The sequence below is a fragment of the Papaver somniferum genome, chromosome 11 (assembly GCF_003573695.1).
Source record: "Papaver somniferum cultivar HN1 chromosome 11, ASM357369v1, whole genome shotgun sequence".
Taxonomy (NCBI): Eukaryota; Viridiplantae; Streptophyta; class Magnoliopsida; order Ranunculales; family Papaveraceae; genus Papaver; species Papaver somniferum.
In genome coordinates, this window is record NC_039368.1 from 76215762 (window position 1) to 76227874 (window position 12113).

A 12113-nucleotide genomic window follows, 5' to 3' on the forward strand; every position below is an offset into this window, starting at 1 on the left:
TCTCACCCATGCTTCCTTACGGTCTTCTGATGCTTCCCACGCCTCCAATTGCTCTCCTAACTCACCTAATTTACCAATTTTTCACACGTTAGGGTTTTGAGAAAAACGTGTATAAAAATGGGAAATTAGGTGGCTAGATAGGTTGTAATGATGGTAGTGGAGATGGGTTATGGTGTTTGGTTGATTTGAGAGGAGATGGTGGTGGTTGAGGTGGTGGTTGAGCGGGGCAGGGTAAGGTGGCGGACATGGCAGGAGCAGAGCTCGACTGCTCGAAGGAGGAAGATGAGAATTTGGGTAAGGTCTGTTTGGTTTGATGGGTATAGGGTTAGGTTGTTCGAGTGTGAGGCGGGCTCATCAGATTTCGATGTCTTGCGATTCTTAGCCGTGGGGTGTGGAGATGAAGATTGATCTAACGGATAAAAGTGAAGATGCTGGCAGCGACCGTTGGATGCAGATATACAACGAAACTAACGGCGCCAGATGGAGTTAGGTGTTGTAGTGTTAAGCGGAAGTATCTGGGTTTGATGCGCAGGCCTAGAAGCGATCGTTGGATTCAACTACAACCTAATCTGAAGGCTTGGAATTTATGCGCTGTGGTGTTTGGCAGAGACTTCAGATTTTGATGCTCTATGAATGAGCGACCGTAGGATGATGAGTTGGATCCAATCTGACGGCTGATAATGGAGGCGGTTTTGGTTATAGAAAATGGGTTTGGGTAAGGGTTTTGGGCCTTGGGTATGCCAAGCCCATATCTTCTTTAAGAGCAATTCTTCCTTCTTGAGCCCATTTCTAGTCTTTTGGGCTTATGCGCACCATTCTTCGCAGCTTCCTTGTGTAATTTCTTCCGGCTTTTCACCACTCTTCAGCTCTTTTCCGCTCCGCAAGTCATCCAGACTTTATTTATTACCTAAAATGCAAAATTAATTAATAAAAATATTTATTCTTGAAAACAATGAAAATGCAGAATATGGGATAAAATGTAGAATTAATGCACAAAAGATGAGTTAAATGCCAACAAAAAGGGATAAATATATACAATATTTGGCACTCATCACTTCAGAAATCCCTAAGTGAAGTCTTCAAAGTCATAACCTAATTATGTTTCTCAAAGGAAACCTAGGTTGCAGAGGACGACCCTAGCTTAGCAACTAGGACACAAGAGTGCTAGGGATTAAGAAATCCAGTTCAAAGGGTCTCTCAATTATATTTTCAAGACTCTAGGTAGCTTTGAATTCAAACTAAGATAGCTTGAGATCCACGTAAGCACTTTCTCAGTTTATATGAAATCCTTATTAGGAATTCATGTAAGCATGTGAGAAATATGCCTTGAAATTACACAGAAGAATATGCATTATGGTCCAGGGTTCTGGAACCGTGCAAAATGATGGTTCATAGCACCTAAGTATCCTTTGAACTTACAAGCACTAGAGGTGTTCAATAACACTCAAGAGTAATCAATGATCCATAACCACAAAGTGATTTTGTGAATTAAGTTGTCTTAAAAGTGTCCATGAGAGTTGTAGCAAAAACGAACATAATCATATAGAAGAGTTTGTGTGCTTCTTCTAATACTAGAACTGGGCAGGTTTGCAAACCTCTGACAGTTCGCGAAGTCAGGGCACAAGTGTTTGCAAATCTTGGAAGTTCGGGAAAGTCAGGACAAAAGGGTTTGCAAAACCTTGGCAGTTCACCGAAGTTAGATGGTATATATTTGCAGACCATGTTTTCAAATCTATACAGTTCAGGAATTCAGACTGTCTTTGGTAAAATATACAAGTATGTTTACCTATTTCCAAGCAGTTCTTTTTTCTGCATATAATTAATTTGAAACATTTCCAATAGCCTTAGAAAGTATACATTGTTGCTTGGGAAATTTCTAAATGATTAAATTGATACAAAATAGTTTGTAACCGATAATTGTTCTAACTAAGATTGCTAAGGATCTACGAACATCCATTAGTTGAATCATAATTCAAGAGTATAACCAAGAAAAGCTTGAACTCGAAATTTCTTCTTTATAATATTAAATCTACTAAAATCATTGGACATTGTCTCATAAGATAGAATGATACGTTTCGGAAGTAAATAGAATTTGTGAGTCTTCACATACCTTTTTGTTGATGAAGTTGTCGCAAATGTCTTCGTTTGTTCTCCAATTTTCAATCTTCGAGGGTAATTCAGTGATGTCTGATACTCAGCTACCGTGCTGTAATCCTAGTCCGTGACTTGACCTTAGTAGACTAGAAATCAAAATACAGATTTGCTAATCTAACATTGACAACAAGCTTGAGATAACAAAACTTGTGACTTCGACGAAGCGATGCTCTAACAACAACACTTGATACTCGAACCACAACAACTATCTTCCTATTTAGGAACATTATCAGCCTTTTTTGGACGGAAAAAGTGAAAATGATGGTACTTTGGGAAGGTTTTAAAAAGTGATGGTATTTTAGTATGGTGGTATATTGATAAATCCCCATCAAGAACATAACAGTTTTTACCAAATTAGACCATTCCTTTATGTACTTATTTCTTGTTTCTCCATCAAAAAAGTTCCATCGATCAAAGAAAAAAAAAAAAAAAACTAGTGCCAATGGTGTTATATATTAAGAATGGTATGCAACAATTTACCGAGAATTATAATGAATAGATTACTGAAGAAAAAATCTTAATCAAGTGTACAATACATTTTGAATATTGAGGTTACAGGTGATTTACTATGTTTTTTTTATCGAAACAATATTATAAGTTTGTAATATTATCGATTTGTATAACAAGCAGGCTACACCAGCCTTGATTTTCTTGCTGGCAATATATTGTAGTTTGTTTGGGTTGCTTCTAGTAATACAAACACTAACAAGTATGCACTGATAATGAATCAGAAAGATAAACTGTCCGAATTATCTGGTCTAACTTTACTCTTCTGCTGGTGGATCTACCCAACGGTCATGCTCTTTTATCAGCTGGATCAAGGCGTCGGTTGCATGTTCCATCTGGATTCCTCGCTTCACCACCGTCTGCAAACAACAACATTGATTCACTTAAAGACGAAAATTATTAGGTTGTGTGGGTGAGAATCTGAAATGTCATTTTACCTTTCCAACATATAGATCAATCTTTCCAGGAGAACCTCCAACATAACCAAAATCTGCATCAGCCATCTCTCCAGGTCCATTCACGATGCAACCCATGATTGCTATCTGCAACAAAGAAGAGGTCACATTTTAGATTTCACCAGACATGATGAACGGCTGCTTGAAGTTTTTGATGATCACCAAAGAAAAAAGTCATTGAGGATTACCGAAACTCCCGGCAAATGTGATGTCTTTTCTCTAATTTCAGCACTTATCTCTTGAAGGTCAAATAATGTTCTGCCACATGATGGGCATGAAACATACTCCTACAAATATTTAAGCACCAGTAACAAAGTTACGCGAAAGAAGTTTCAGCTTGGCCATTGGTTAGATTAAAAAAAAAGTCATATATAAAGGATATTTCACCGTCTTTGTGTTCCGCATTCTGCAACCTTGCAATAAGTTGAAGGATGTATTCCTGAGGAAGTCGAAATCCTGCCCTGGTGCTTCTAGTAAAAGTCCATCTCCAAGACCATCGACTAAGAGGGCTCCTACGTTGCTACCAGCACCGATTACTAAGTCATCTCTGCATACAAACGAAGGGTGGGTAATTTATAGGTGAGCAACTCTTCATACACTTCGTGCTAATTAGCTAGTTATGCTTATACGGCACTCACTTGTGAATCCCGTTCGCGAACTGCATGTGGTGGATTACAGGGACATCTAGTGCATTTTCGCCTAGATACTCAAATAATCTGCAGCCAGATAATTGTATTTGTCAGATCTGAAAATGAGAGAGAAGGAAGAAATTCACAATCTTCTAGACATAATCATTGTCGCTGTAAACATCACCTCCTTGCTGCATGTACTCTACTAATTTTATCTTCGGTGTATGGTAGATCATGTAAGAGCATTGTAGCATCGACATCTTTGAGAACGTGGAGATCCTCAAAGGATTCATCACCACGAACAGATACAGCCAAGCGTGTGCCTGCTAGATCACAAGGAAACCTGTATTAACAGTATGTTTTAGAAAATTAATATCTTAGGGAAAACAAATTAAAGGTGGTACCTTCTGGCAAAAGCTTGTGAGCTCCAGATGACAATTCCTTGAGGTCTACAAGCACAATGGCATTGGGCAAAGGTTTGGTTAACTGTTCTGACAAAGGAGTTAAAACCCCCATACTTATGTCGATTAATCTTTTCAGAGCCAGCCGCTGTCATCACATAAATGAGAATTTTCAGCCATCTTTTATGTTTTCTATTATTTATATACTATTGAAGTAAGAAACTATACAACACAACACATGCAAATGTGTCCGCTATAAATTGGCCTTACAGCATCTCTATCTTCTACTGGCGGAAGCTCTCTGAGAAGGATAGAATCCACTGTTGCCAGATCCTGTTGCACACATCAAAATTTAATGTACTTAAGTGTCAACGTTCATAACTAAATGCAAACATTACTTTAAATAATGAAGAATATGAGTACCTTAAACGGCATGCCAACTGCAAGCTTTGCAGCAAGCGATCTGTAAAGGAGTTCAGGTGCCTGACAAAGAAGCATATTATATAAGCATGATACGTCAAACTAAATGGAAGTAATTATGTGAATAAAGTTCAGATTTCAGTGTGAGATGTTTCAGAAAATAGCCGTTGAGGATAACACAACTACTATATTTCATGAATTAGTATAATCATTAAAACCCGTATACATGGGATAATAGGAATTATATATTTATGAGATATTCCATGTCTACGTGTATACAACATGTCATTTGGCTAATGCCTTCATCTCAGCCAGAGGCAAGTCAACTGCTTTCTTGGTAAGTTGGAAAACCCTTAAACAACATTTTAGGTTACGTGTTTTGCTCTGTTGAGGTACAAGCCAACTCCTGGCTTGGTATAGGCATGCCTTTCTTAGGTGGCTATTTATAATGTCCAAACTAAAAAATCAATTACTAACTGTAGTGGACTGAAATAACTTCAAATTGTTGGTACATAAACAAGAGAATAATAACAAATTCCACAAGTCTGAAAAGATCGAAAAGAGGTAAACAGGCGTATGACAGGTAAAGTGGTTAAGGTGTACCTTCAACTGATCCAGGGACACGGACATAAGAACGGAACCATCACGATGAAGGGCTCCTCTATAATCAACCTCTTCTCCCTGTATGTAAGAGGAAGTGTTAGTTTTAAGTTCAGAAATATGTCAAAAGAGGAAGGAAGCCCATCCATCGAAATTGCAGAAAACTAACCTCTTTCTGCACCGGCAATTGGCCAGTTCTACGTTGGAAGTCGAAATAATGTCTGTGTTTCTCTTCAAATGGTGCCTGAAAGGTCAACAGCGGAAGTTAACAAGCTGCAGCAAAAGAATAGAATCAAGATATGAAGTGTGTTAAAGACAACAAGAACCTTACCACCCCTTTCTGAAGATCTGATGCTTTCATACCAAGGTTCGCCAGTCTCTTGCAAGGGTCTATCTCTTCCTCTGGTGCTTCTGTGAGGGAAACCCTGATTGTATCTCCCAAACCATCCTGTAAATAAAACAGAGTCCATTAATCATCGGTTCTGCCTAGAATACTATCAGTTTACTTTATATCCTTGGAAAGCTTTTCGTGCTTAACATAATAAAAATGATCTCGAAAAAGGTTATTATAAGAGTAATGTTCTGCAAGAGAAACAGTAATATCTTATGAAAGCATATGAGTACCTGAAGAAGGGTTCCAATACCAATTGCAGATTTCATCCGTCCATCTTCACCTTCACCAGCTTCGGTAACTCCCAAGTGCAAAGGATAATCCCATCCAGCAACATACATTTCTGCTACAAGTAGACGGTATGCTTGAACCATGATAACAGGGTTACTTGCTTTCATAGAGAAGACAAAGTTGTGGTAGTCCAACTTCCGGCAGATTCTGGCGAATTCAAATGCAGATTCAACCTGTTTCATAGTCAACACTAATTGATATATCATAACCAAAAAGTGCAATGAATTTGTCCAGCATGAGAGAGTATAGCTCTTCACCTACCATTCCTCTTGGTGAATCACCATAGTAGCTCATGATACGATCAGAAAGACTTCCATGGTTAGTTCCGATTCGCATTGCCCTTCCATATTTCTTGCACTTTTCAACTAGAGGAGTGAACACCTGATGTTGTGACAAGAAAAATCTCAATGTCATAAAACTGGTACGGTTTAGAAGAAAATAGCAGCAAAAGCTAATATTTCTCTCAGCTGCATTCATGGATATAAGATTCATCTTTAAGCCACTTAATCTTCGGTAGATGGTAACCTATATGACCTTTCAAGTTGGCGCCTTTACAGACTATGAGAGACTGGGAATAAATGACACAGAAAGGGCTTTTATCCTGTTTAGCCAATTGAAATGCATCATTGAATGGTAAATTATTTGTAACATTGTATATATAGGTAAAAATGAAGTCCAGAATCTCAATTAGCTAAAAGAATTTGTAGTTGTCGACTGACATATAGACTTTTGTATGCGTTCTGCATACATCCCCATGAAAATCTTCAGGAAAATCACAGTATCTTATGCATCGTTTAGGCCAATATATAACATATCTGAGCGTAAGCGATAAATGTAAGGTGTGAGGGAACTTAACCTAATACTAATAGGATAACTACCTTAAGGAATGAGTTAATCTGACCTGCTCAATGTGCTGAAGCTCCTGCTGGTAGTCATCCTCTGTGTATTCTAACTGCTCAAACTGAGCCCTTCTATCAGCTGTATACAAATATCTCAGCAGCTGTGTCTGTAATCTATATAAAATGCAATAGAAATGAAGTGAACTAGTTACCGAAATTCCCAGGGTTGACACGAATCTTGTCAAAACATTCAGCAACTCGCAATGCAATAGGAGGAGCAAAATGAATGTCTGCCACCAAAGGAATGTTATAACTGCATAAACAGAAATGATGGTAACACGAGGATATGTGAGTGTTTCATATGGATATGGTCACTATATTTATGGAAAGTACTCATTACAAAGAGACCTTTAGTCATTTCAAGTTATTAGACATACTTTTTCTGAACAAGCGTGTTCTTTATCTCAAAGCAAGCATCCGCTTCTTTCTTTCCTTGAACTGTAATCCGAACAATATCTGCTCCTTTATCAGATATTCTCATTACCTAGTAACATTATTTCTGATTCATCAGGAACCTCAAAGAATATGAATTTCAAAACAGTAAAATCGCGAACGATGTCATCCTAATGTAAATGACAACATGAATTTAAGATCAAGTGTAATAAAGTTGACCTGTTCCACTGTGCCGGCAACATCCTTAGTGTCGGTCGTAGTCATAGTCTGAATCCTAATTGGATGATCACTACCAAGAGCCACGTTTCCTACCATCACGGTACACGTTTTCCTCCTTATAGTTTTATATGTAGATTCACAGTACTTCTGCCTAGGAACTACACACAAAATTAAAACAAATTCAATCAGAAAATACCACTACAACATACAAACAATTCTCCTTCCAATTACAACGCAAAACCGAGAAATCGGCCAAATCATTACCTAAGAGAGGACTTCCTTCAGAAGCAGGTTGGAGCTGAGCAACATCATAACCATCAGAACTGGAATTCCTAATTACAGACACATTCTTTCCTCTAAGGGACTTATTAATCCTCTTCAAATTAGAAACTTTGACAAAATCCACACTTTTTGCAAAACTCAAAGCATTATCTTTACTCATCAACCCATAAAATGAAGTAGGAACAACAGTAGATGCCATTTCTTGCCCCAAAAAAGAAACCCTTTCTCCAAACTCCCTCACAATCCAAAACCCACCCCTAAAAATCCAAGTTCAGATAATCTATGAGCTGTAAATAAAATTTCATAACAAAATCACAAAATTTAAAAGAAATTAAAATTACTTACTTGAAATTATCAAAATTGAGTCAGCATTAATCCCCAAAAGAGGTCTATTTAGAGTGTGAGAAATGACAAAGGAATAGTCTAGATGGAAAGGAAATTAGTGGTGGAAAGAAATTTGTTAACGGCCTTGTTGTGAAGAGTGTGTTCTGTACGTTTGTTTGGTCATGAAATGAAATTCAAAGTCATCTTTTTGATGTGGGTTTTTGTAACAAGATTTCGTTGGTTTAAATGTAAAACCTGGTTAATGGGGTGTCTAAATTTGGGAATTTTGTTGGTAAAAATCGAATCTTTGAGGACAATGGATAACGATATTCCCTTCAGTAAACGACTGAACTGATAAAGTAGAGGAAGACATGGGAGTTTGATGTCGTTAAGGGGTAACCAACTTGGTATGGATAGCTTGGAGGCGTTAAGGGGTAACCAAATTGTGATGGCATATAGAACTTCTTCAAGAGATATTCTGGAACTGGAATTTCATCATTGCAATGCCTTCTGGTGGATTGATGGTGCAGCAGAGTTGGATTATAGTGCAGACTGATGCAACACAGATAAAGGAGGCCATGCACACAGCTACGGAGTTTGCAATTGATGCTCTATTTTCCTATTTTCTGCAATTGCCTACTTATCTGTCGGACCTCATAATTCTGATAGAATTGGTGAATCATTATGTGGCGAATCTAGAGTTTAACCAGATGCGGGAACTTGTTTATGGAAAGCATGAAACCTTTCCTAAGCGCGTTTGTATTTGGAAGCCTTGATCTCCCTCTTTCGGCTTCTATATTCAGGACCTTGGACGCCTATATATATCAATCAGATTATTCATATTGTTTGCATCTTAAGTTTAATACAGCTAGGTTGGGTGAGTCTGAGTTGAAGAAGAAAAAAGTCTGTGATTTTCAGAACATGGATCATGAGTATGATGAATCGTTAGACATGGATGAGGATGATGATGAATGGTTAAACTTTGATGATGGTGAATACTATGATGATCCGAATAGGTTTATTACAAGGTTTGATTTCCCGGAGTTTCATGGAGACAGTTCGGATACAGATGTGTTTCGTGATTGGGTGGAGGAAGTAGATAAAGTATTTGATGAAAAGGATGTCATAGAAGATCCACTAAAAGTTACACTAGCAGTTTCTTGCTTCCAATCTTCTGCATTGGCATGGTGGAACAATCTTCAACTTCTTCGAGCACAAAAAGGATTACCAGAAATCGCTACTTGGTCAGATTTGATCCGCGAGATGTACTGTCAGTATGTGCCGCTTCCTGTTTATAAGAGCTATAGAAAAAAGCGTCTGATTGATGATTGATTATTTGGACATGAGGAGGAGGAGGAAGAAGAAGAATCATTAAGAATTTGCTTAATTTGATTAGATTTTGTGTTTTCGTTTTTTTTTTTCTTGTATGTAAAAACTGGAATTTCAGAATTTATGGATTATAGAGTTTAATAATCTTTTTATAGTAACAAATTTTATTGATGAACAAAATATTGTATTTCTTTCCCATGAATGAAACAGTCTTGCAATTTGTTTTAAGGGGTAGCCAACTTGGCTAGGAGAGCTTGGAGGCGTTAAGGGGTAACCCAAATTGCAAAATGAGACTAATTTTCTGCAATTGCCAACTTATCTGTCAGACCTCATGACCTCATCTGATTTAGAGAACTGGTGAAAAAATATCAAGACAGAAACAAATTTATGATTTAGCGTATTGTGCTACTGCCTGTACAAAAAAATATACATGTACAAGCACATAGTAGTCGTATATCCTCTCGAAGAGCTTGACTAAGGATGCAACTTTGAAAGGTCTTCCAGGATTTGATCTATCACTATTCCACCAGAAATCAGCCCCACGCCAATCCAGGCAGGCTTCATAGACAGTAGTGACACTGATCCATCACTTTCCGCATCACTGATTTGATTTTCGTTGTTAACGACAGCTTTGTTAGATGATCTTGTATGCATTACCCATGCCATTACCGGAGGAAGAACTCCGTATAATGTTGTCATACAATAACCTCCCTACATAAAAATCAATCTACACATTGAAGTACTAGAAACAACCACAAGTATAATTATACCCAAAACTAATGTTGCAATATGTAAAATTTTCTTACAGCAATGTCAGTGGCGACAGAGAATGCATCTGGAACTGCAGTTGATATGAATAAAGATGGAGCAACAACCAATGTCGTTGCAGTAAAGCCAAGTTTGTTTGTTCTCCACCATTTCTTTGGGTCAAATAACTTGCTCTGGCCATTGCTCGAAACTCTTGGTTCAGAATTTTCTTCCGATTTCTATTAGTAGATAAAGGATGTCAACAGCTTAAAAAGACGGATTAGAAAAATATAGTGACAGGGAGAGGGGTAAGAAACGTTACTAGTGTTTGAGCTGATGATGAAGTAGAATTTTTGGCGAAATTGTTGAGTTGTTCAACAAAAAACTGAGAAAACCCCAAGAGTGTACCAATCAAGGATGTTCCAACTGCTAGGAGCGAAAATGTCTCTACCATAAATGAAATCCCACTCCATTCCACCCTACAAACACAAGAGCAGACTTGAACATAAAATACGAAATTTGCAATTGTAATTAGAGGATACTGAGAGGTGGAAATGGGGACAAGCTTAATCACTCAAGTACCTCGTGAGCAATTCCACCGGATCAACAACAAGATCAGCATGAGCTGAAAGGCCTAAAGTGACTGCATCCCAGATAAGCAATGTGAAGAGCGGGACTAAGCTACCAATTATGAATGATGCCCTTATACGTGCGAGGTCCCCGTCAAGATATGCACAAATAACTGCAAAGTTTTGTGCAGCATAAGCTATCATCACTAAAGCAAAACAAAGTAACAAAATTGAGTCCCAACTGACAGTTTGAAATTTTACCTGGTAATAGGTCATGATAAACCAAAGAAAATATTATGACAGGTATTGTTGCTGGGATGTTCCCCCAATTGCTCGAACCATCTAAACCTGTCCATCCACCATATAGAACAACCGACACCTCAATTGCAAGTAGTATTCCTGCAACATCAGTTCTTTAGTTTGTCAATTCAGGTGGGATATCTTTGCAAGCGAACTCATATGTTCAAAGTTTAAACTGACCTATCATAGTAGCTGTCAACCATTGGTTGACGTTGTCAGTGATCCGTGTTCCTCCAACAGAGATTAGAATTGTGAAGAAAACAGTGAAAAAGAAGCCAGAAATGGAAGATGGAAGGTTAATCAAATTGTGGATGATCGAACCGGACTTGGATGAGTATGCAACCATGGTTGTGTAACCCAAGAAGAGGTAATTGACAGTAACTAAGTTACCACCCCATACTCCAAGTGTCTCTTGGGCCATTGTTCTAATGGAAATTACCTCCAGTTCTTCATTTTCTTTCTTCTTCTGCTTCTTCTTCAATAGACCAACGTTAATTTCCGCGAGCAGGAGTGCTTCAGTCAGGAGAAAACCCCAACACAGAATCATGCATATTGAACTTGGCATGAAACCCTGCATTGGAATAGAAAGAACAAAGCATCATATTAATCTACAGGGCTTTTGTTTCTACATGAACATGTTAGTGGGAGAAAAGACAATTACTGCAGGGGAAGTCTTTCTTGGCAGTTCAAGAATACCAGAACCGATGCTGGTTCCAACAATTAGAGCTACTGCACCAACTATGCTCCCATTTTTCTTCTTGTTCTTCGTTGACCCATCAAGGACAACGTCTGTAGCTTTCACTGTGTTCTTGGAAGCTCTTAGTAAGAAGGCCTTCCGATTCAATCTCAACGATGAGATCTTCCTTGGATTTAAACCATAAGTAGTGCAGCAGCTACAGTAATCACTGTATGCAACAATTGTAAGACATCAGAGCAGAAAGCTAATCACACACTAGAAATGCTTCAAGATGAATCTTACATGTTACTGGTTCTGAGGATTATTGCACGTTTTCTGCTGTGATTTGGAACCAAAAATATCCCAAATTCACCTTCACAACCACGTGAGTAGGACATGATCAGATTCTTCATTTCCATTTCAGGAGAGAAAGAAAGAGAATCAAATAACTGGCTGTGATTCTCTAAGGAGGACTGAAATACTCCCAAATATCTTGGTAATGGTCCCCATAAGTAGTCTATGATTGG

General features: G+C 38.1%; 2 protein-coding genes across 2 annotated transcripts; both read right to left on the reverse strand.

The window, feature by feature from the left end:
- Positions 1-2629: 2629 nt before the first annotated feature.
- Positions 2630-8159, reverse strand: LOC113321708 (4-hydroxy-3-methylbut-2-en-1-yl diphosphate synthase (ferredoxin), chloroplastic-like). The gene is made up of 20 exons (XM_026569612.1): positions 7987-8159; positions 7624-7898; positions 7360-7517; positions 7125-7231; positions 6900-7000; positions 6750-6826; positions 6110-6229; positions 5791-6021; positions 5498-5614; positions 5336-5410; positions 5170-5247; positions 4570-4629; positions 4417-4479; positions 4150-4294; positions 3930-4068; positions 3755-3832; positions 3504-3663; positions 3305-3403; positions 3099-3203; positions 2630-3020 (listed from the first exon to the last, which is right to left on the reverse strand). The coding sequence occupies exons 2-20, from the start codon at positions 7838-7840 to the stop codon at positions 2919-2921; spliced, it is 2232 nt and encodes a 743-aa protein (XP_026425397.1). The 5' UTR covers positions 7841-7898; positions 7987-8159; the 3' UTR covers positions 2630-2918.
- Positions 8160-9577: 1418 nt separating this feature from the next.
- Positions 9578-12027, reverse strand: LOC113320579 (tyrosine-specific transport protein-like). Its single transcript, XM_026568484.1, has 8 exons — positions 11890-12027; positions 11572-11815; positions 11091-11481; positions 10872-11009; positions 10624-10783; positions 10364-10520; positions 10101-10280; positions 9578-10005 (listed from the first exon to the last, which is right to left on the reverse strand). Exons 1-8 carry the CDS (start codon positions 12003-12005, stop codon positions 9769-9771), a joined length of 1623 nt encoding a protein of 540 aa, XP_026424269.1. The 5' UTR covers positions 12006-12027; the 3' UTR covers positions 9578-9768.
- Positions 12028-12113: the final 86 nt, after the last annotated feature.

Coding starts and splice junctions, on each gene's coding strand:
- LOC113321708 (XM_026569612.1), bottom strand. CDS start 7,840: ATGGCATCTACTGTTGTTCCTACTTCATTTTATGGGTTGATGAGTAAA. Junction 6,230..6,749: donor AGCTTCAGCACATTGAGCAG/GTCAGATTAACT, acceptor TCACAACATCAG/GTGTTCACTCCTCTAGTTGA. Junction 5,248..5,335: donor AATTGCCGGTGCAGAAAGAG/GTTAGTTTTCTG, acceptor TCTTACATACAG/GGAGAAGAGGTTGATTATAG.
- LOC113320579 (XM_026568484.1), bottom strand. CDS start 12,005: ATGGAAATGAAGAATCTGATCATGTCCTACTCACGTGGTTGTGAAGGT. Junction 11,010..11,090: donor GTTGACAGCTACTATGATAG/GTCAGTTTAAAC, acceptor CTGATGTTGCAG/GAATACTACTTGCAATTGAG. Junction 10,006..10,100: donor CTGTCGCCACTGACATTGCT/GTAAGAAAATTT, acceptor ATTTTTATGTAG/GGAGGTTATTGTATGACAAC.